The sequence below is a fragment of the Abramis brama genome (assembly GCF_963993115.1).
Source record: "Abramis brama genome assembly, chromosome: 18".
NCBI classification, from domain to species: domain Eukaryota; kingdom Metazoa; phylum Chordata; class Actinopteri; order Cypriniformes; family Leuciscidae; genus Abramis; species Abramis brama.
The window spans coordinates 29291605-29316497 of NC_139980.1; the positions used below are offsets into that span (position 1 = coordinate 29291605).

Below are 24893 nucleotides of genomic sequence, written 5' to 3' on the forward strand. Positions count from 1 at the left end.
AATTTCATTTTTTGGTGAACTAACCCTTTAAATGACTTAATGCTTTTGGCTTGTCCCATGTTGTAGTTTTTGATTTTCTAAACTGTATATAACTCTGTACAAGCCTAGAGTGGCTTCGTTCCCTCCTTGCATAGTTTTGTACTTGTACTAAACATGTGCTAAACAAAATAACAATTAGAATCCTACAATGTACAACATACAGGTCATGTAGTCATTTAATTTATTAAATCATTAAATGTAAAGCTGTGTAACCCTGTTACTGATAAGGTAATTTAAATAATTAATTTGGACCCTTTCTATGGCATGACAATTAAAAAACCTCATACCATAAAATATTGTGAAAGTACCTGCTGCTTAAGGGCTTCCTGATAGCTAACCATACTTTCCTTGGGCTGCTGCAGCCTCTTGGAAGAAAAGAACGCTGGTTCTGAGGGAACAACTCCAGCACGGCTGATCGGTCTATGGAGAGACAGAGACGAGCATTATGTTATTCGATTATATTCTGGTATATCTGAATAAATGTTTCCCCAACTGATACCTCAATTTAACTTGCCATTAAAAAAGCAACTAAAACATTATAAATCTATTTAGAAATTCATATTTCCACAGTATTTATTTTGTTTAGTCATTTCAATATGGAAGTTAAGTATGAAAACATGTGTCTACCGTGTAAGGCCTCCAGAGGGAGGCTGCAGAACGGGCCAATGTGCTTCTGGAGGGATGTGTGACTGTTGACCCCCTGCTGGTCCATCTAACACACACACACACACACACACACAAAAACATCATATTAAACAGGGATTCAACAGCTAGATTTATCACAAAATAGTCAGGGAATCCAAGCTAGAACGCTAAAGCAAATATAGGCCACTCACAGTAGGCCAGATTGGGGTCTAGAGGATTTCTGGCTCCATAATAGTAATACGCATTATCATAAGGCGTTTGATAGGAGTCAGGGATGGAGGGACCCAAAGGAGGATGCACACCTGTAATTTCATCCATCCATCCATAAGATCCATCATTCTGAATCTAAGTTTAACTTAAAAGGCTAAAACCTAAAATCCATTTCTACCAGAAAGACTCGGGAGACTAAATACTGTGACAATTAACCATTTATTAGCAACCCAGCAAGCAATAAAGTTCTTTGGCGTAGGCCCCGTCCGTAGCTCGTAATCTGAGGGTCCGGACTCTGCATATCCTGCCTGAAGATCAAGGCAGGGGCGCAGCCAACCCCCGTGAGGTATGGAAGGGACCATCCTGGTGGTGGTGGTGAGGAGGATGAGGGAAGGATTCAATTTGGAGGAGGTGGGGAGGATGGTGGTGAATTGAAGCGTCAGCATCTGCGAACTCAAACATGAGTAAGTACCGATCTTATATACCACAAGTGTTGGAATGTGATTGGATAGATAAAAAGTAGAGTGACGTAACAATTAAGTCTTCCTGGCAGAACTTAATGCTAGAGCTTTCATTAAAGGCAAGTCAGTCAACATAGCGGCCATCTTGGCAAGTAGTATCTCGCTGAACTAATTTAGCCAGTGTGTTAAAGTGTGACTTTACAAGCTATTTGGAGAGCAGATGGCAGTTTTTTGCTGTTACACTGAAGCTAACAAAGGATCAGACTGTGGGCAACAGGAAATGAGTGCGGCGGTTGGTGGATATGTGAAGGTAATAGAGGCTGGTGAATGGGATTTTGGGAGCCATCACGGCTGTGATGAGTCTTTTTGAGTGAAATTACAGGCCCATTGAAGAGTTCTGCAGACATTTTCCAAGCAAAAGACAGGAAACTCGGTGAGACATTTACCTCTGTACTTCAGATGATTCAAATCTTTTAGGTTGTGCATGTTGGTTGCTGCAGTGGTGTGGGAAGCCGGCCTCCTGCTGGGTATTTGTCTGCGAAGTCTTGCCACTTCAAAAACATCCTCCCGGAGGTGTTCTCTTGGCCTGTTCAATATGTAAGGCATAATGCACGGTAAGAGGGTCATGATGACAAGACAAACCATGACAGGATGATCAAGTACATCATTCTGAAGGGGTTTATTTTGAAATACTGACTGTACATTATCCCATTGTGGCGAGCAGGACGAGGCCGAGGGCCGTGAGAGAGCGGCACGAGGCCGGTGGCGTGATTACTCTGATGAGCGACACCTGCGAGACGCACCGGTCTCGCATCTCTCACGGAGGAGCGGAAGCATAAAGGAGGAGCGACGACAGTGAAGAGCGAGAGAGGAACAGGCCTGAGTTTTATTTAATGTTTTGTTTCTGTTTTGTGTGGCCAGCAGTCGTCCGCGAGGGGCTGCTGGCTTATACTTTCATTTTTGTATTGGTTTATTTATTTATTAAAATATTTTAATGTTTGCTGGTTCCCGTCTCCTTCTTCCCGTAACATCTGAACTTCGTTACACCCATTTACTACATGGCTACTTACCAAATAAATAGGAACACCAGTGAAATATACATAAATATGTTTGTGGAGGGAAATTAACTTCATTAAAGGGTCTAATTGACACACGTGTTCTGAATGTGTCTGTGCAGGATGGTTGTTTATTACCGTACATGCCATGAACGGGAGGGAGGTGGTAATTTGATTGCATTAACTGTCCCTCCAGACGTCTCTGTTCGCTCCGCAGCTGCCTACGCAAGGCTGATAACTCCCTGATCACTGTCTGCTTTTCTTATGAAATAAAAAGACAGTATACAGTTCAGGGATTTTGTCCTTCATAGCTCCGACGGCTAGAGTACAAGCGGTGATGAGAGTTACCTGTGGCCCTGATCTCGTTCCTGCGGGCAGGCACCGGGGGAGAATGTGGCGCTGACATCGAGTGCATCTAATTGAAAACAGACAGGAAAAAAAAACTCTGTGATTAGTCACTTTAAATGTCATTCACTTAGACGTTCAACCGGTGGTTGATTTTAGTTATCAAAACTAATTTTGATTTATTTTTGTTTTGTGAAATCACAGTAAAATTGTCTTGTTTAAAATGTCATTTCCACCACAGAAGGCAGCTAAACATGATATTGTCATTTGAGATGTAGCGGAAATGACAATGAGGTGGACATTTTCAAGACTTTCAGAGAGAGAAAAAAAGACAATACTCCTGTGATGCATGTACATATATATGGTTGAACATTGTTAGAGGACTAGTGAGAGTGTGAAAAGTGTTTATTTTCTAGTGTGCCCATAATTGAAGAAAACACCCAAGCATTGCCATCTAAACGGCATGTGAAGCATGATGTAACTGTGTGCATGCGTGTCACTCACAGACACAGACACGCTCTTCGGCTTGCCTGATCAACTCCCCATTTTTGGCTATATGCTGTAAAATAGATGACAGGAAGGAAGCACATCCTGTGACTCTGCGAAATTTTGCATGTGAAATCCAGTCATTCCAATAGGAATATTCACGATTTGGAGTTTCACATAAAAGTTCCCCACGCAGATTTCTCTTACTTTCAAGTTGGCCACATGAATTTGTCGAGCTGGCCAACTGCTTGCTTTGTGTGAGCTGTGCTTTATATATCGCTACACTATTGACAAATAGAAGTTTGTTTTGTTTTTTTTAGGTCAAGGGCTAAGAGTTAGCAAGCATGCTCCAGCTGGTAGATGCTGTAACACCTCCATAATGGGGGCAAAAATCATCTTTTTCCATTGACGGCCTCAAAAGTAGCTGTTTGTTAGGGATTATAAGGGTGTGTTAAAGCCTTTAGAGTATTGACTATTTCATTACATACTCATATGTTCAATCTGGGTGAAGACCAGCACTTCAAAGTGAATACATCTTCCTTTCAGCAAGCCCTTTTTGGGATTCATGTAATATAAGATCAAAGAACCTCTTTCTCTTTCTGACGCTTCCTCTCCTGCTTTTCCTCGAACTCTCTATCGATCTGAGCTCGCTGTTCGGCAAACCGCCTCTCTTCTTTCTCGACCTCGAGCCGGATCCGCTCCCTCTCTTCTGCCTTCTTTCTCCTCTTTTCCTCGATCTGTTCATCCCAAAGATGATGACAAAGTGAAATGGCAGGCCAAAAGCACAGACAACATTATATACAAAGGTGACTGAATGAGGCAAGTGAGTCCGTACCTGTTGCTTCAAACACTCCTTGTACAATTCCTGGTCACGGAGCTGCTGTGGAGTCTCTACAGGGGTAGAAAGGATATGGATGGAGTGTTCGCAATTTTATTCAAAGTCAGAAGCTTTAAGATTTTTTATACATTTTATATTTATTTTTAATTAAATATAAATAAATTGTACAATTTAAAATTAGATATATTTTACTAAATTTCTATATATATTAATTTAGAAGTGCACAGACCCTATGCAGTACCTTTATTGACCACTGGCTGAAAACCAACTCTAAGTGCATGTTATTACAGATATTTAAAAGTTCTATTCCACTTATAAGTTCTGATTGTGAGATAATAAATGGAGTGGAGGTGGACATTTTAAAGGCAGACTAACAGGTCTTTGAGGGTCAGAATTCTAGCTGATAGACAGGTGTTCAAATACTTATTTGCAGCTGTATCATACAAATAAATAGTTAAAAAATCATATATTGTGATTTCTGGATTTTTTTTTTTAGATTATGTCTCTCACAGTGGACATGCACCTACAATGACAATTTCAGACCCCTCCATGATTTCCAAGTGGGAGAACTTGCAAAATAGCAGGGTGTTCAAATACTTATTTTCCTCACTGTATATACAGTATATATATATATATATATATATATATACACACACACACACACACACACACACCTATATGATGTAAACTTTACATCGTGTGTGTGTGTGTGTGTGTGTGTGTATTAACAAAGACTTGACTGCACTAGTTGTTATATTATAAATGTCTTTACTGTCACTTCTTATCAATTGAATGTGTCCTGGTTGAATACAATTCTGTCCAAAAATGTTATTGACACCAAACTTTTGAATGGTAGTGAATTTAAGTTACATAACTACACTATATAGTTGTGTTCATAATTTGACATACCCCCCTTGTTGCATTTACATGAATATAAATTAGCATCTAAAAAAAGATTATATTCACTATTGCCCTGAAGAAACTGAATAACAAATATTTAAGTATATTGAACCCTAATTTTACAGTCATTCATGATTACTGGGTGAGGTTTTCACTCACAAAGAACATTTCTAGCTGATGAGATATTTCTGAGTGGAGCAAAGCCAGAAAAAGAAAATCATATTCACTATAGGAATACTCATGATTATTCCTTGATTTTCTAGATTTCCATGACCATAGGACCACTGATACATATACTATCTGTGTCAAATGTCAAATAACTTTAGAGCTAAATAAAAAATGCATTAGTATTTGATTAATACCTTGCAAATTCACAAAGGGTATGCAAACAATAAAAAAAGGTTTTTGTAATACTCCCACTAGTGGTCCACCATTTGTGGATTGCACTAATTAAAGCCTTATTAAACTGCAGTGACTGGACTGAGTGAAGTGTGAACTCTGCATGCGTACTGATGAGATTTCCATGATCGTCTCTAAGAGGGGCTCCTCCTCCTGCTCGTCCCCAGGGCTCGTAGGCCTTCATCTCAGCCTCTATTTTAGCATCATACAGCTCTTTTTCCACCTTCTCATGATACCGTCTCTGCTGTCGTTCTTGAATCTGTGCTCCATAAAATTCAGACAATTAGGCTTTGTTCAAACAGTGCATCATCTGGTTTGATTTTCAGACAAGAGAAAAAAGTTAAAACCTTATCTGCCGTATTTTGACAAATGAATGTGTTTGTTTTGCTCTTCAAACTACAAATAAACTAAATGGAAGAGTTGGGTACGGGGAAAATTGCTGCCTACCTGAATGAAGCCTTAATGTCAAATATTGTAATTGTAACATCAAAATCTAAGTAGTATTACTCAACATATAATCAGACTTTAAAAGTAACCTCTGAGAAGAAAAGTTCAAACTTTCAGTTAACCACTTCTGATCGTAACCCTGATCTGCCTCTAGATTCCCTTTACCTTTGGAAATAGTATAATAGACTGCTGAAGTTCTTGGGGAACTCAGTAGCATTCAAGGCCATCCGTCTTCAAACCCCTTCACTGCACTATTTCAGACTCAATGATCTTGCAACCAGGCAGTTAAACAAACATCTTTCCAGCTATCTGATATATCTTTCAGTATTAAGTTCCCCTGAGGAACTTAATAACCGCCTCGGATTTTATTAGAAATATATTCATTTGTGTTCCGAAGATGAATGAAGACTAAAATTTCATCTTTTAAATTTATAATTTCATTATTTAATATTATGTATCTGTATTATTATTCTTTATTCGTATTCATAATCAGTTCTATTATCTTATGAAGTTCAAAATACATGAGTTAGACTATAGATTGCATGGACACGTGTTTAAGGATCATATTTTAAAAACAAGGAGGGGAGCTGGGAGAGTTATATATTTTGCTTAGAGGTATGTGTGCAATGTAAGATTCACTGAGCAGAGATGTTCCACTAATGATGATACTTCAGTTGGCATGTTCTTTGGAAAAAGGAAAGGAATGTTTCAACTGATGCAAATGTACCACTAATGTATATACAAAGTGGATTGTACCATGTGTAAGCATGAGGTATGCTTTCCATTTTTAAACATAAGCAACATGTTTTTCTATCTTACAAGGAAGTTGAAAGTCACTCAGTGGTGTATATAAGCTCAATCTTACTGTACTACGGCAGAGAAACATTCGGAACACATAGACCTGACACGAATACAACATCTTCTCAAGTTTCTCTCCTAAGCTGACGAATAAAGATTTTTCTTGGCAAGATAACTGGTGTCCGGTTCCATGAATCAAATAATAACGGGGGAAAAGGCTTAATTCTAAGTCTACAATGAACAAAAGTCTTACAGGTTTTGAAAGACATGAGGGTGAGTAATTATTGACAGAAATTTCATTTTTTGGTGAACTAACCCTTTAAATGACTTAATGCTTTTGGCTTGTCCCATGTTGTAGTTTTTGATTTTCTAAACTGTATATAACTCTGTACAAGCCTAGAGTGGCTTCGTTCCCTCCTTGCATAGTTTTGTACTTGTACTAAACATGTGCTAAACAAAATAACAATTAGAATCCTACAATGTACAACATACAGGTCATGTAGTCATTTAATTTATTAAATCATTAAATGTAAAGCTGTGTAACCCTGTTACTGATAAGGTAATTTAAATAATTAATTTGGACCCTTTCTATGGCATGACAATTAAAAAACCTCATACCATAAAATATTGTGAAAGTACCTGCTGCTTAAGGGCTTCCTGATAGCTAACCACACTTTCCTTGGGCTGCTGCAGCCTCTTGGAAGAAAAGAACGCTGGTTCTGAGGGAACAACTCCAGCACGGCTGATCGGTCTATGGAGAGACAGAGACGAGCATTATGTTATTCGATTATATTCTGGTATATCTGAATAAATGTTTCCCCAACTGATACCTCAATTTAACTTGCCATTAAAAAAGCAACTAAAACATTATAAATCTATTTAGAAATTCATATTTCCACAGTATTTATTTTGTTTAGTCATTTCAATATGGAAGTTAAGTATGAAAACATGTGTCTACTGTGTAAGGCCTCCAGAGGGAGGCTGCAGAACGGGCCAATGTGCTTCTGGAGGGATGTGTGACTGTTGACCCCCTGCTGGTCCATCTAACACACACACACACACACACACACACAAAAACATCATATTAAACAGGGATTCAACAGCTAGATTTATCACAAAATAGTCAGGGAATCCAAGCTAGAACGCTAAAGCAAATATAGGCCACTCACAGTAGGCCAGATTGGGGTCTAGAGGATTTCTGGCTCCATAATAGTAATACGCATTATCATAAGGCGTTTGATAGGAGTCAGGGATGGAGGGACCCAAAGGAGGATGCACACCTGTAATTCTGACATCAGAGAACAGAAATATTTCATTAAATATGCAACAAAATAGTGCCTATAGTATTATTGAGGCATATTATAAAATACTTTCACTTTTGTTATTTCTTTTATCTTTGTTTTGTTGTTTCAGTGCAAAATCTAAGAACATAACCAAGCGGCAACATTCTAATCTGAAAAATGAAGCCTACCCGGAAGTGCGAAAAACTGCAATACATCGAAAATCCGCTAGAGCAGGGGTGGGCAACTTCGGTCCTGGAGGGCCACTGTCCTACAGAGTTTAGCTTCAACCCTAATCAAACACACCTGAACAAGCTAATCAAGGTCCTCAGGATTACTAGAAAATTACAGGCAGGTGATTTTTTCAGGGTTGGAGCTAAACTCTGTAGGACAGTGGCCCTCCAGGACCGAAGTTGCCCACCCCTGCGCTAGAGGGAGGTCCCAAAAGGGAGCAAATGTCCATAGACCACCATATTAAAATGTCCGTTTTCACAGCATAAATACATGTTTTTACAGGTTGGTCCCATGGACTTTTATTGTATTTTTCGATAGGTTCCGAGGGCCTGACAACTGTGAGGGGGGTGAATTTTTTTCTAACTCGTTAGTTTAGATCGTATTTAGATATAAAATGTATGACAAATAAGGGCGTGGTTAACTTTGATTGACAGCTTGATTGACAGCTGATAGCGAGCATAGGCTCGTTCCAAGGAGAATGACAACATAAGCAGCGCCATTTTTTAACACAGTTGAAATATAATACTACTGTTTTTGAATCATGAAATGTAGTTTTAAGAGTTTTTCAGGCGAGAATGTAGTTGTTTAAAGCTCAAATCTGTGGTTTATTTATAAAGATTTATGAAAATTTTATCCAGGTTGTGAGATCCAGCGATGACCGGGCGCTCGGCGCTCATGTACCCCGCCTGGAACAGCCTTTCCTCGGCTAGTCGTTCTGACGTTTGCCGCCGACTCTGGCGTCTCTGTAGTGGTTAAACATAAGATATAATTCGTCTTGTGTATTTCTAACGGGCGATTTTTGGTCTCGTGAATCTATAATTTGTTCCCTGGCCAATCGTTTTGGCTGAGGGGAAGTTTCATAACTTTATAAGCTATTTAACTTTACCGTTGTATGGTTAGAGAGCGCTGACTTTGTATGTTTGACTGAATTGTTTGCTTTATTTGTATAGCTTCTTGTACCTTTTACTTATACTTTTATAATAGCTAATATTGATAAAACTGAAGTTTAACAAAAAGAGACTGGGTTGAGTTTTGTCATTTTAAATTTTAATACAACGAAGATGATCTGTAATGTTGTTTACTGCAACATCTGTTACAAATGCACATATTGCCTGGACCATATTAAAATGTTTAATATTTTTATATTATATTTAAAACGAAAAGAGGCAGGTTTGTGTTTTATATTTCGTGTTGTTATAAATAGGCAAATATGCAGTGAATATAATCAATACGCGTTGCCTGAACCACATTTGTGTGGCTATAATGTTTAAGATTTCTTTAAATGAAAACGAAAAGAGTTAGTATGGTGTTTTATAACATATTTCGTTGCCTAAAATATACAGAGATAACCGGAGTAGCAGAGCGAGCTGAGTGACGCTGCGTCCTTTACCCATATATGGATTGGCCAGAAGGTGGGCGGGGTTAGGATTTCCCAAGATTTTCCAAGATGGCGCCGCCCATACCCCCCCCATAAACGGCTTCAAAACCGTTCTTCAGAAAGTCTATGGGTGACGTCACAGACGCTTTGTCCATATTTTTTACAGTCTATTAACATAACACAAGATCTAACACAAACCTTGGGCCAACTATCTCCCCCAGGGTTCTTGAGAGGCTTCTGTATTTGTCTTCAGTAACAGTGGTTGCACCTGGTTTTTCCACCTTCTCATGATACCGTCTCTGCTGTCGTTCTTGAATCTGTGCTCCATAAAATTCAGACAATTAGGCTTTGTTCAAACAGTGCATCATCTGGTTTGATTTTCAGACAAGAGAAAAAAGTTAAAACCTTATCTGCCGTATTTTGACAAATGAATGTGTTTGTTTTGCTCTTCAAACTACAAATAAACTAAATGGAAGAGTTGGGTACGGGGAAAATTGCTGCCTACCTGAATGAAGCCTTAATGTCAAATATTGTAATTGTAACATCAAAATCTAAGTAGTATTACTCAACATATAATCAGACTTTAAAAGTAACCTCTGAGAAGAAAAGTTCAAACTTTCAGTTAACCACTTCTGATCGTAACCCTGATCTGCCTCTAGATTCCCTTTACCTTTGGAAATAGTATAATAGACTGCTGAAGTTCTTGGGGAACTCAGTAGCATTCAAGGCCATCCGTCTTCAAACCCCTTCACTGCACTATTTCAGACTCAATGATCTTGCAACCAGGCAGTTAAACAAACATCTTTCCAGCTATCTGATATATCTTTCAGTATTAAGTTCCCCTGAGGAACTTAATAACCGCCTCAGATTTTATTAAAAATATATTCATTTGTGTTCCGAAGATGAATGAAGACTAAAATTTCATCTTTTAAATTTATAATTTCATTATTTAATATTATGTATCTGTATTATTATTCTTTATTCGTATTCATGATCAGTTCTATTATCTTATGAAGTTCAAAATACATGAGTTAGACTATAGATTGCATGGACACATGTGTTTAAGGATCATATTTTAAAAACAAGGAGGGGAGCTGGGAGAGTTATATATTTTGCTTAGAGGTATGTGTGCAATGCAACATTCACTGAGCGGAGATGTTCCACTAATGATGATACTTCAGTTGGCATGTTCTTTGGAAAAAGGAAAGGAATGTTTCAACTGATGCAAATGTACCACTAATGTATACACAGAGGGAAAGTGGATTGTACCATGTGTAAGCATGAGGTATGCTTTCCATTTTTAAACATAAGCAACATGTTTTTCTATCTTACAAGGAAGTTGAAAGTCACTCAGTGGTGTATATAAGCTCAATCTTACTGTACTACGGCAGAGAAACATTCGGAACACATAGACCTGACACGAATACAACATCTTCTCAAGTTTCTCTCCTAAGCTGACGAATAAAGATTTTTCTTGGCAAGATAACTGGTGTCCGGTTCCATGAATCAAATAATAACGGGGGAAAAGGCTTAATTCTAAGTCTACAATGAACAAAAGTCTTACAGGTTTTGAAAGACATGAGGGTGAGTAATTATTGACAGAAATTTCATTTTTTGGTGAACTAACCCTTTAAATGACTTAATGCTTTTGGCTTGTCCCATGTTGTAGTTTTTGATTTTCTAAACTGTATATAACTCTGTACAAGCCTAGAGTGGCTTCGTTCCCTCCTTGCATAGTTTTGTACTTGTACTAAACATGTGCTAAACAAAATAACAATTAGAATCCTACAATGTACAACATACAGGTCATGTAGTCATTTAATTTATTAAATCATTAAATGTAAAGCTGTGTAACCCTGTTACTGATAGGGTAATTTAAATAATTAATTTGGACCCTTTCTATGGCATGACAATTAAAAAACCTCATACCATAAAATATTGTGAAAGTCCCTGCTGCTTAAGGGCTTCCTGATAGCTAACCACACTTTCCTTGGGCTGCTGCAGCCTCTTGGAAGAAAAGAACGCTGGTTCTGAGGGAACAACTCCAGCACGGCTGATCGGTCTATGGAGAGACAGAGACGAGCATTATGTTATTCGATTATATTCTGGTATATCTGAATAAATGTTTCCCCAACTGATACCTCAATTTAACTTGCCATTAAAAAAGCAACTAAAACATTATAAATCTATTTAGAAATTCATATTTCCACAGTATTTATTTTGTTTAGTCATTTCAATATGGAAGTTAAGTATGAAAACATGTGTCTACTGTGTAAGGCCTCCAGAGGGAGGCTGCAGAACGGGCCAATGTGCTTCTGGAGGGATGTGTGACTGTTGACCCCCTGCTGGTCCATCTAACACACACACACACACACAAAAACATCATATTAAACAGGGATTCAACAGCTAGATTTATCACAAAATAGTCAGGGAATCCAAGCTAGAACGCTAAAGCAAATATAGGCCACTCACAGTAGGCCAGATTGGGGTCTAGAGGATTTCTGGCTCCATAATAGTAATACGCATTATCATAAGGCGTTTGATAGGAGTCAGGGATGGAGGGACCCAAAGGAGGATGCACACCTGTAATTCTGACATCAAAGAACAGAAATATTTCATTAAATATGCAACAAAATAGTGCCTATAGTATTATTGAGGCATATTATAAAATACTTTCACTTTTGTTATTTCTTTTATCTTTGTTTTGTTGTTTCAGTGCAAAATCTAAGAACATAACCAAGCGGCAACATTCTAATCTGAAAAATGAAGCCTACCCGGAAGTGCGAAAAACTGCAATACATCGAAAATCCGCTAGAGGGAGGTCCCAAAAGGGAGCATATGTCCATAGACCACCATATTAAAATGTCCGTTTTCACAGCATAAATACATGTTTTTACAGGTTGGTCCCATGGACTTTTATTGTATTTTTCGATAGGTTCCGAGGGCCTGACAACTGTGAGGGGGGTGAATTTTTTTCTAACTCGTTACTTTAGATCGTATTTAGATATAAAATGTATGACAAATAAGGGCGTGGTTAACTTTGATTGACAGCTTGATTGACAGCTGATAACGAGCATAGGCTCGTTCCAAGGAGAATGACAACATAAGCAGCGCCATTTTTTAACACAGTTGAAATATAATACTACTGTTTTTGAATCATGAAATGTAGTTTTAAGAGTTTTTCAGGCGAGAATGTAGTTGTTTAAAGCTCAAATCTGTGGTTTATTTATAAAGATTTATGAAAATTTTATCCAGGTTGTGAGATCCAGCGATGACCGGGCGCTCGGCGCTCATGTACCCCGCCTGGAACAGCCTTTCCTCGGCTAGTCGTTCTGACGTTTGCCGCCGACTCTGGCGTCTCTGTAGTGGTTAAACATAAGATATAATTCGTCTTGTGTATATCTAACGGGCGATTTTTGGTCTCGTGAATCTGTAATTTGTTCCCTGGCCAATCGTTTTGGCTGAGGGGAAGTTTCATAACTTTATAAGCTATTTAACTTTACCGTTGTATGGTTAGAGAGCGCTGACTTTGTATGTTTGACTGAATTGTTTGCTTTATTTGTATAGCTTCTTGTACCTTTTACTTATACTTTTATAATAGCTAATATTGATAAAACTGAAGTTTAACAAAAAGAGACTGGGTTGAGTTTTGTCATTTTAAATTTTAATACAACGAAGATGATCTGTAATGTTGTTTACTGCAACATCTGTTGTTTAGTACAAATGCACATATTGCCTGGACCATATTAAAATGTTTAATATTTTTATATTATATTTAAAACGAAAAGAGGCAGGTTTGTGTTTTATATTTCGTGTTGTTATAAATAGGCAAATATGCAGTGAATATAATCAATACGCGTTGCCTGAACCACACTTGTGTGGCTATAATGTTTAAGATTTCTTTAAATGAAAACGAAAAGAGTTAGTATGGTGTTTTATAACATATTTCGTTGGCTAAAATATACAGAGATAACCGGAGTAGCAGAGCGAGCTGAGTGACGCTGCGTCCTTTACCCATATATGGATTGGCCAGAAGGTGGGCGGGGTTAGGATTTCCCAAGATTTTCCAAGATGGCGCCGCCCATACCCCCCCCCATAAACGGCTTTAAACCGTTCTTCAGAAAGTCTATGGGTGACGTCACAGACGCTTTGTCCATATTTTTTACAGTCTATTAACATAACACAAGATCTAACACAAACCTTGGGCCAACTATCTCCCCCAGGGTTCTTGAGAGGCTTCTGTATTTGTCTTCAGTAACAGTGGTTGCACCATTGCCCCCAAACCCTGCTCGAGCTTCCAGACCCAGGCCTGATGTGTTAGCCAATCGGCTTAAGACAGTGCTGTGGTCCAGAGTCGGGGACTGGAAAGCAACACGAGGTCTCTCGGGAGCTTGTGGAAGTTTCTCTTCTTTGAGCCGCCTGGCAGAGTCATCCCTGAAGACCCCAAGACCCAGCGATGGTTGGTAAGGCACATCCCTTCTCCTGTCCTCGTATTCCTGGGTCATGGCACCAAATTGTTTGATTCGGTCTGCCTGTGGGAAACAAGGTGATATGACTGTAAATAGGAGCACAGCAGTTGTTGCATAGCTATGGTTGCAGTGAAAATGTGTGTCAAAGCCCAGGACACTGGGTCAATCTCAAATTCTGTCAAGTTCCGAAGTGAAAGAAGTTTTTTTTTTTACTTGAACGCTATATTATAAGTCTTCTAAAGCCATACAATAGCTCTGTGTGAGGAATAGGACTAAATTATTCATAATCTTAACCAATTAAGATTATGTAAAACAAAAGCTGCAGAAAGCTTCTGTAAATATTTTAATTTAATAATTTATTTTTTTCTATTTCATTATGGAAGCACATTTTTAAACAATTACTTTTTATGACAATTTAAAGGATTTAAAGACAAAATTAAAAATATACTATATAATAAATATTTACACCAATCAATACAATCCCACTGATAGAATGGACAATAAATCCAGTCGATACAACTTTCCAACACAGCAAACTCAGCGTTTCCTGTCTCTGCATTGTTAGAAACCCTCAGACTTAATAGTTAAATTCTCATTGACTCAATTGTTAAATCTACAAAATGAAGGCTGAAAACCATCACAACTTTTGATTTTTTTTTTTTTTCACAGGCAGACTCAAAAGCCAGAAAATTGAAAGGAGGGTTTATATAATACAGACTCCTGCTAGAGTAATTACCACTTTAGCTACTTGATTCACTGCAGCTTTATTTTCACCGAAAGTAAGGTGAAATAAGTTACTTTCACTGAAAGTAAAGTTGGCTTTACACCCCAATTACTCTAATTGCAGATCAGTATAAGTTGATGTGCTGTCAGGGTCTGTCTATTCTTCTGGTGACAGCTGTCTGCATTATCTGTGTCTAGAAGGTAAGATGTCAAATTTAACATATCTAAAACTGTGTGCAACCCTTCTACTTTCTACACTGGTTTATATTTGGCTCTTCATCTGTTTAAGCTATTTTTATTCGAATGTTGCTATGGTGATAGATATTTTTCACAGATATAGTCAGACTGTTAATTTCATGTCTTCTACAAGAAGTTGTGAAAAACACCATCTGCAAGTGTTTTTTTTATTATTATTTTTTATAGCAAAAACAACTGTAAGCTTTTTTTCCTGCTTAAACCATCTTCTTTCCATTTATGCATTATATTGCATAAAAAATGTGGGTCAGTAAGATTTATTTATTTTTCAAAAAAAAAAAAAAACCCTATTCAGCAAATTTAAATTGATGAAAAGTGACAGTAAAAAAATATTTCTGAAGGACCATGTGACATGGAGACTGGAGTGATGGCTTCTGGAAATTTAGGTTTTCATAATCACTGGAATAAGTTACATTTTAAAATATATCAAAATAAAATGAGCTACTTTAAATTATAATAATATTTCACAATATAGCTGTTTGTAATGTATTTTTGATCAAATAAATGCAACCTTGTAACATAAGACACTTCTTTCAAAACCAATTTTTCGTTTAAAAATCATACCAAGCCCAAACTTTTGAACAGTAGTTTATGTTAAAGACAATGGTGAGGAGGATGGACATTAAATATTGATTAGAATTTTTTTGTTAATTATTCATATGAACTAATTATTTAGTCTATATAATTAATTTATTAACTAAATCAAAAATCTTTTACTTTTTATGTAAGCAACATTGGAAAATTATTAAATGAATGCATGGGGGGGGGGGGGGGGGGGTGCGCTGAATTACATGGTACATTTTGTTAATGACAAGCACTAATATTGTGTGTAGGGCTGGGCGGTAAATGTAAACGATGTCATATCGAGATTGCGATTAAATTTACATCGATAACGATAATACGCTCTGGACATTTTTATTTGATATGGATTAAAACAGCCTATCACAAAGCAGAAATAAACGTGACAACAGCCGGTCAGTGCATTTCTGCGTGTCTTTGTGTGAATAAATGGCGTGGTTTCGTCTGATACACAAACTCACACACGTGACGCTCACTGTGTTTTCAGTGTCTGCCGTCTCAATATACGAGGACATGAACACATGCTTTGAGAGTCACTTCACAAGCTTTTCACCTTTTCATTTGAGGAAAAACAACCGTCATTTAACCCTTCCCTGAGTGTTTAAAATAACCATTCTGATTTGTGAAAGGTTCCACAGTGCAGTTTGGCCCAGTTAACCCTTCCCTGAGTGTTTAAAATAACCATTCTGATTTGTGAAAGGTTCCACAGTGCAGTTTGGACCAGTTAACCCTTCCCTGAGTGTTTAAAATAACCATTCTGATTTGTGAAAGGTTCCACAGTGCAGTTTGGCCCAGTTAACCCTTCCCTGGGTGTTTAAAATAACCATTCTGATTTGTGAAAGGTTCCACAGGTCAGTTTGGGTCAGTTAACCCTTCCCTTAGTGTTTAAATGGCCCACTCTGATTTGTGAAAGGTTCCACAGTGCAGTTTGGGTCAGTTAACCCTTCCCTGAGTGTTTAAAATAACCATTCTGATTTGTGAAAGGTTCCACAGTTCAGTTTGAGTCAGTTACCCCATCCCCAAGTGTTTAAATGAACCATTCTGATTTGTGAAAGGTTCCACAGGTCAGTTTGGGCCAGTTAACCCTTCCCTGAGTGTTTAGATGTCCCATTCTGATTTGTGAAAGGTTCCACAGTTCAGTTTGGGTCAGTTAACCCTTCCCTGGGTGTTTAAAATAACCATTCTGATTTGTGAAAGGTTCCACAGTGCAGTTAGGGTCAGTTAACCCTTCCCTGAGTGTTTAAAATAACCATTCTGATTTGTGAAAGGTTCCACAGGTCAGTTTGGGTCAGTTAACCCTTCCCTGGGTGTTTAAAATAACCATTCTGATTTGTGAAAACTTTCACAGTTCAGTTTGGGTCAGCTACCCCATCCCTGAGTGTTTAAATGAACCATTCTGATTTGTGAAAGGTTCCACACGTCAGTTTGGGCCAGTTAACCCTTCCCTGAGTGTTTAGATGTCCCATTCTGATTTGTGAAAGGTTCCCCAGTTCAGTTTGGGTCAGTTAAACCTTCCCTGAGTGTTTAAAATAACCACTCTGATTTGTGAAAGGTTCCACAGGTCAGATTGGGTCAGTTAACCCTTCCCTGAGTGTTTAAAATAACCATTCTGATTTGTGAAAGGTTCCACAGGTCAGTTTGGGTCAGTTAACCCTTCCCTGAGTGTTTAAAATAACCATTCTGATTTGTGAAAGGTTCCACAGGTCAGTTTGGGTCAGTTAACCCTTCCCTGGGTGTTTAAAATAACCATTCTGATTTGTGAAAACTTTCACAGTTCAGTTTGGGTCAGTTACCCCATCCCCGAGTGTTTAAATGAACCATTCTGATTTGTGAAAAGTTCCACAGGTCAGATTGGGTCAGTTAACCCTTCCCTGAGTGTTTAAATTAGCCATTCTGATTTGTGAAAGGTTCCACGGTGCAGTTTGGGCCAGTTAACCCTTTCCTGGGTGTTTAAATGAACCATTCTGATCTGTGAAAGGTTCCACAGTTCAGTTTTGGTCAGGTAACCCATCCCCAAGTGTTTAAATGAACCATTCTGATTTGTGAAAGGTTTCACAGTTTAGTTTGGGTCAGTTAACCCTTCCCTGAGTGTTTAAATTAGTCATTCTGATTTGTGAAAGGTTCCACAGTGCAGTTTGGGCCAGTTAACCCTTTCCTGAGTGTTTAAATGAACCATTCTGATCTGTGAAAGGTCCCACAGGTCAGTTTGGGTCAGTTAACCCTTCCCTGAGTGTTTAAAATAACCACTCTGATTTGTGAAAGGTTCCACGGTGCAGTTTGGGCCAGTTAACCCTTTCCTGAGTGTTTAAATGAACCATTCTGATCTGTGAAAGGTCCCACAGGTCAGTTTGGGTCAGTTAACCCTTCCCTGAGTGTTTAAAATAACCACTCTGATTTGTGAAAGGTTCCACAGTTCAGTTTGGGTCAGTTAACCCTTCCCTGAGTGTTTAAATTAGCCATTCTGATTTCTAACTGGGCCAAACTGCACTGTGGAACCTTTCACAAATCAGAATGGTTATTTTAAACACCCAGGGAAGGGTTAACTGAGCCAAACTGACCTGTGGAACCTTTCACAAATCGGTTCCACAGGTCAGTTTGGGTCAGTTAACCCTTCCCTGAGTGTTTAAAATAACCATTCTGATTTGTGAAAGGTTCCACAGGTCAGTTTGGGTCAGTTAACCCTTCCCTGGGTGTTTAAAATAACCATTCTGATTTGTGAAAACTTTCACAGTTCAGTTTGGGTCAGTTACCCCATCCCCGAGTGTTTAAATGAACCATTCTGATTTGTGAAAAGTTCCACAGGTCAGATTGGGTCAGTTAACCCTTCCCTGAGTGTTTAAATTAGCCATTCTGATTTGTGAAAGGTTCCACGGTGCAGTTTGGGCCAGTTAACCCTTTCCTGGGTGTTTAAATGAACCATTCTGATCTGTGAAAGGTTCCACAGTTCAGTTTTGGTCAGGTAACCCATCCCCAAGTGTTTAAATGAACCATTCTGATTTGTGAAAGGTTTCACAGTTTAGTTTGGGTCAGTTAACCCTTCCCTGAGTGTTTAAATTAGTCATTCTGATTTGTGAAAGGTTCCACAGTGCAGTTTGGGCCAGTTAACCCTTTCCTGAGTGTTTAAATGAACCATTCTGATCTGTGAAAGGTCCCACAGGTCAGTTTGGGTCAGTTAACCCTTCCCTGAGTGTTTAAAATAACCACTCTGATTTGTGAAAGGTTCCACGGTGCAGTTTGGGCCAGTTAACCCTTTCCTGAGTGTTTAAATGAACCATTCTGATCTGTGAAAGGTCCCACAGGTCAGTTTGGGTCAGTTAACCCTTCCCTGAGTGTTTAAAATAACCACTCTGATTTGTGAAAGGTTCCACAGTTCAGTTTGGGTCAGTTAACCCTTCCCTGAGTGTTTAAATTAGCCATTCTGATTTCTAACTGGGCCAAACTGCACTGTGGAACCTTTCACAAATCAGAATGGTTATTTTAAACACCCAGGGAAGGGTTAACTGAGCCAAACTGACCTGTGGAACCTTTCACAAATCGGAATGGTTATTTTAAACACTCAGGGAAGGGTTAACTGACACAAACTGACCTGTGGAACCTTTCACAAATCAGAATGGTTATTTTAAACACTCAGGGAAGGGTTAACTGACCCAAACTGCACTGTGGAACCTTTCACAAATCAGAGTGGGCCATTTAAACACTAAGGGAAGGGTTAACTGGCCCAAACTGCACTGTAAATGTTTTCACAAATCAAGCTCAATATAAAACAAGTGTTTTTGTAAACCAGCGGTCTGTGTGTTTATTATAAATTGGTGTTAAACGTGAAAGAATGGCTATTTTCCAACTTCCTGTCTAGTGGACATACCAAACCGCTTATGGACATGAGCTTTGCTGTGAAAAAATTCACAAATCAAGCAGGTCAAGATGAATCTGGGTTCAGTCTTCTAAGTGACCGACTTTTGGAGCTATACGCAATTTAAAAATTAAAGTCAGTATAAAAAAAATAGACCGGAGGACCGCGTCACACAAATTCACAAATCATGAATAACGAAATGAGATATTATTTGCATGTCTACGACACCGCACGACGGTACCATAGCCAAAAGAATAAAGAATATCAAACCGCAAAACTATCTTTACTCCGGTGCCGGGCACACGGTTTATCTGGTGACCGTGTTAACTGGTGACCAACTTCCGTTCATCCGCTACAGATGTGAGCAGATTCGCCGATTCTGAAAGCACAAACTGACGCGATATTAAGCTGTCTAATAAACGCAGACTTGCTCGTTACATGCCTTTCGTATTCTTGTAAAGATGACAAAGTATTGCTATGATCTAAAAAAAAATAAAAAGTAATCTTTCCACGGGTTTCGAACGCGCGCAGAAAAGAGCTCCGTGAGAACACCGTGATAAACATGTTGAGCTATCTTACCTGTCCGAATCAAAACAATGTACCCGTGTTAACTTGTGACCTCTGTGTGTTTCCTATTACAAAAACTCACCATGGCGTTATTTTAGAAAATGTATACTACATGGTTTATGATTTCAAAGCACATTACATGGACTCTGTAGTCAGAAAATGGTACATAATTGTGGCTACTACAGTTGTATAACAACTGCTATGGTTAAACTGGTTATTAATGAAAACATGGTTCTGTGTCGTCAGATACTAGCTGATGTCTCAGGTGATGAATATAATAACGTTATTTACATGTTGCTTTCAACGTTATTTTATCCTAAAATTAATTTAGAAACATATGTGACTTCATTTACTTTGTCGTTTTAATACTGAATGAAATGTAAATGTCATATTGTAGTCGCTTCTAAAGATTACATTGTAAAGTTAACTTGTCAGCTATGTCATGTGATGTGATTATAGCAGTTAATGGAATGTCAAGTTTATTCTCAGGTCAAAATACTACTTGTTATTATTGTAAGTAAACAATTAAATTTTTTTGTACAATTGATAACAAGCGTTTATTAATTAAAGTACCTTTTCTTATACACTCCATTTAGGTCAAACAGCCTACTTTTGTTTCTTTACACAAACACACCTGCATTACAGTTAGCACAATCTTATTTTTTCCCGCCAAAACAACAATTATTTATTTTGTTAAATAAAGGGGGGAAAAAAACTGTTATATAAGCTAACTATCAAAATAAACAAACCCCGACTAAAAATGGAATCAGTCTGTCAAAACACAAGTTTCCGATTGATCATGACCATATAGGCTACTCAAAGTGCAATGTGTAAATAAAAAACAATTGATGGCATTATGAAAACTGCATTATTTGTCTTGTTTCACTTCTACCTGCAGACAATACGAAATCCATAGGTTTTTTTTTTTTTTTCTTTAAGCCTCTCCAGGGCTCGCAAAATTTCAAAATCGCTGGTAGCCCTTTGGGCAGGCACTCTTCAGATTTTGGTAGCCCGAAATGAATTTTACTAGCCCAGATAAAAAGACAATTTTATTAATGTAGAAAATTGGTTAGGAGTCAAAACAATGAATCAAAAACTTTTTCAAAACACAAAATATCAACAAATATGCATCTGGTTCTAACTGAACTGAAATGTGTGTGACCAGTATGGAACATGAATCAGTCTGTGTCGGTGGCTCAGCCCCCAATGAGGGTATGATTAAAAAAAAAAAAGTAACACTTTAGTTTAGGGTCTTATGCTCACTATTAAGTTTCATTAACATGCAAATGGCAGTGTTTTATCATCACGGATGTCCCGAATGTGAGATAGACTAGTCAGGGGGGTTCGGGGGCACCCCCGAGAAGATTTTGATTTCTCTGATCTACATGTGTGCATTTTAAGATGTTTTGAGGGCCAAAAAAATTGGATAACAATAGCTTTAAAACCATGTAAGTGGGCAGCTGATTATTTTTCTCTCCTCATCAGCATCACACTCCTATTCTCTTTGTTTTTCTCTTGCTCTGTCTCTTCCCCTCCTAGAGCTGAGCTTTGACTGATATAGGCTTTTCATTTTTGTCTGTCAGTGAAGTAAACTTAGGGTCAACTGATAGGTTGATTTATGAATCATTTTCTCAGACGCATTAATTTACTGAAAGCTACTAGGAAAGCTAGGTAGCCTAACTAAGTTTATTAAATTCATTCACAGTATGTGTGATAGAGTGGGACACTCTGAAGGGGGTAATACTGGTCTGACAGTTTCGTTTGACAGGGCTCCGGTCAGAGAGAAGGGCACGGAGAAATTATTCCAGCAAACTTTATTATTGAAGTTTGGGTACAAGCATTGGTGTTCAAATCGGTATATGTGTATGTGTGTGTGGTTTTCGCTCAGGTTACGCACACGAGAGCCACCATCCCACAGAATGCGGAGTCGGGAATGAGGATGTGATGCGCTCGGAAAGGAAATGACATCACTACAGTTTCAAAATAAAACGACAGGAAATAAAAGACTTTCCGACATAGCCGCCCCCAAATTTAGCAATAAATTTGAATCCCAAAGGAAAGTCTACTTAGTTGGCGTCGTCTTCATCCTCCCAGGCTGGCAACCGCACAAGGCGCACGACTGGCCGTAGGTAGGTCTGTCCCTTAATCTTAACTTCAGCTGCCCTGACTCGTCCATCCGAACCGGAACAGGTCTTCACCACTCTCCCGATAGGCCACTGAGCTCTGGGTAGCTGCGAATCAACCACCATCACCACCTGGCCAGCAGTCAGATTGTCTGTGTCCTTGTGCCACTTCGACCGCTTCTGAAGGTCCGGGAGGTGGCGACGGATGAAGTTGGACCAGAAATGGTCCGCCAGGATCTGGCTGTGGCGCCATCTTCTTCTGCTGAGAAGGTCACTAGATGCGTAGACAGCCTGTGGGAGTGATGCGTCGCGGCGTCCCATCAACAGTAGATTCGGTGTGACGGGATCTGGATCTGCAGCATCGGAGGAGATGTACCCAAGTGGTTTAGCATTGAGTATTCCCTCCACTTCAATCAGCACAGTTTGCAGCACAGGTTCGGCGACGGTGTGGTCCTGAAGGATGACTTGGAGAGCTGACTTAATCGACTTGATCTCTCGTTCCCACGTTCCCCCAAAGTGTGGAGACCCAGGGGGGTTGAAACGGAACTCGATTTGCTGTCTGGCCAGCTGTTCTTGAAGAGGAACTTCTAAAGCGGCAAAACTGGCTTGCAGCTCCACCTCGGAAGTTGGTTCCTCTGTCAGACAGGATCTCAAATGGCTTGCCGCGGCGAGCGATGAAGCGGCGGAGAGCCATCAGGAAAGCATCAGTGTCTATGCTCTCCAGTAGGTCAAGATGCACACAGCTCGTCGTCATGCACTTAAAAATCAGACCCCACCGCTTCTCTGTGCGCCGGCCCACCTTGACGTTGTAAGGGCCGAAACAATCGACTCCAGTCGACCAGAAAGGTGGCTTGTATAAGCGGAGTCTGGCAGGGGGTAAGTCTGCCATCCGAGGGACCACTGGAGTAGCGCGCCATTTCTGACATTCAACACAGCCGTGCTGATGACGCTTGATAGACTCTCTTCCCCGGAGGATCCAATATCTTCTTCTCATCTCGGCGAAAACCCGCTCGGGACCAGGATGTAGCAGTTCACTGTCATATTTCTTAATGAGCAGCTTCGTAACATGAGATTTGGGATCGAGGATGATAGGATGCATCGCATCTGGGTCAAGATCTTCTGCTCTGCGTAGTCTACCTCCCACTCTCACCAGGCCAACAGCTTCATCATACTCTGGAGCAAGCATGAGCAGGCGACTCAGTCTCGAGATGGACTTACCAGCAGCAAGAGTTTCCACCTCTTCAGGGAAGGACTCACTCTGGGCTTGTCTGAGGACATGTAGCTCTGCTGTTTGGACGTCAGCTGCTGTCATGGTAGGGCTGCTCTGGTCATCTGCCGCCCCGTGAAGGCTCTCATGGGTAGCCTTGAGAAGACTGTCCCAGTTGTCTATATCAGACCTGAGTGTCGTGGTCGGAGAGCAGGTGGTGGCTCCACAGAACAATGTCTTCCGAAGTTCATCCTCGTCAGCTTCTTGGGCTTCTATGAACTGAAGCACTGGCCAGGAGTCTGGATGTTGTCGGAGGAATGGTGGACCTTGGCTCCACCGGTTCGGCTGACTGAGCTCGAGCAAGGGTTTGCCGCGAGTAAGGTCATCGGCTGGATTGTCAGTGGTGCTGACATACCGCCAGGTCGAGTTTTCAGTGAGCTCTTGAATTTCTGCGACTCTAGTTCCTACAAAGACCTTGTAGCGACACGAGTCGGAATTGAGCCACGTTAAAACTGTCATCGCGTCAGTCCAGAGAGTGACTTGCTGGGAAGGAAGAGACAGTTCTGTCATAATAACTTTAGCCAGCTGGGCTCCGGCTAAAGCAGCACACAGTTCGAGGCGTGGCATGGATAGTTGTTTGCGAGGGCTCACTCGTGACCGAGCCATCACAAATGCAATGTGGACTTCACCTTGATTGTCTTGGGTGCGGAGGTAAGCGACGGCCCCGTAGGCTCTTTCAGAGGCGTCGCAAAAGATGTGTGCCTCTCGTTTGGGTGGCCCAGTGTCTGCTACTGATGGGACATAGCATCGGGGGATTTCCACTTGTGGAAGATGGACTAGTTCACTCTCCCATTGTGTCCAGATATCCAGCAGAGCCTCTGGTCTGATCGGTTCATCCCAGCCAACTCCCACTCTCCACAGGTCTTGAATCAGGATCTTCGCTCGTGTGGTGAATGGAATTAGGTATCCGATGGGATCATATTGCGATGCCATCACCTTATAGACATTCCTCAGAGTTGGCTGTGAATACTCTACTGGTCTGTGGCGGTACCCAAGGCGATCGGTAAGACAGTTCCAGCGAAGGCCTAAGGCTGGCTCTTCGGGATCTTGTCGAGGCTGAGAGAGCCACAACTCGGTGCTTGCTGCTTTCGCTTCCAATGGAAGATGCTCAACAACTGTGGGGGTGTTACTGGCCCACTGCCTGATGTCAAAGCCTCCAGCTGAGAGCAGTTTACGCATCCGGTTGATAATGGTCTTGGCTTCATCAGCGTTCGTGACACTGGTCAAACAGTTGTCGACATAGAAGGCAGTCTCCACAAGGTGTAGGATGTCCTCATGACCGCTGCTGTTATCCTTCACATGCCGCTGAAGGGCGTATGTGGCACAGCAGGGACTGCATGTCGTCCCGAATGGCAAAACTTGCCACTCATACACCGTTGGTTCCTCCTCCCTCTTCATACCTCTCCAGAGAAAACGGAGAAGGGGCTTGTCTTCTGGTAGCAGGCGAACTTGATGAAACATCGCTTTGATGTCACCACTGATAGCCACACTGTGTTCTCGGAACCGAAGAAGTACACCGAGGAGAGTAGGACCTAAGGTCGGACC

At 40.0% G+C, this 24893-nt stretch overlaps 1 protein-coding gene across 1 annotated transcript in view; it reads right to left on the reverse strand.

The window, feature by feature from the left end:
* The window catches only part of LOC311068744 (uncharacterized protein), a 62301-nt gene that overhangs the window by 5828 nt on the left and 31580 nt on the right, over positions 1–24893 (reverse strand). Inside the window, exons 2-17 of the mRNA XM_084091373.1 lie at positions 13716–14047; positions 11988–12106; positions 11785–11869; positions 11445–11577; positions 9714–9832; positions 7793–7911; positions 7582–7666; positions 7263–7374; positions 5490–5637; positions 4077–4132; positions 3829–3978; positions 2759–2825; positions 2554–2671; positions 1802–1941; positions 667–751; positions 348–459 (exon numbers count right to left, since the gene is read on the reverse strand). Coding sequence (XP_083947499.1) covers positions 348–459; positions 667–751; positions 1802–1941; positions 2554–2671; positions 2759–2825; positions 3829–3978; positions 4077–4132; positions 5490–5637; positions 7263–7374; positions 7582–7666; positions 7793–7911; positions 9714–9832; positions 11445–11577; positions 11785–11869; positions 11988–12106; positions 13716–14020 — 1953 coding nt within the window. The 5' untranslated portion in view covers positions 14021–14047. The remainder of the gene's footprint in view (positions 1–347; positions 460–666; positions 752–1801; positions 1942–2553; positions 2672–2758; positions 2826–3828; positions 3979–4076; positions 4133–5489; positions 5638–7262; positions 7375–7581; positions 7667–7792; positions 7912–9713; positions 9833–11444; positions 11578–11784; positions 11870–11987; positions 12107–13715; positions 14048–24893) is intronic.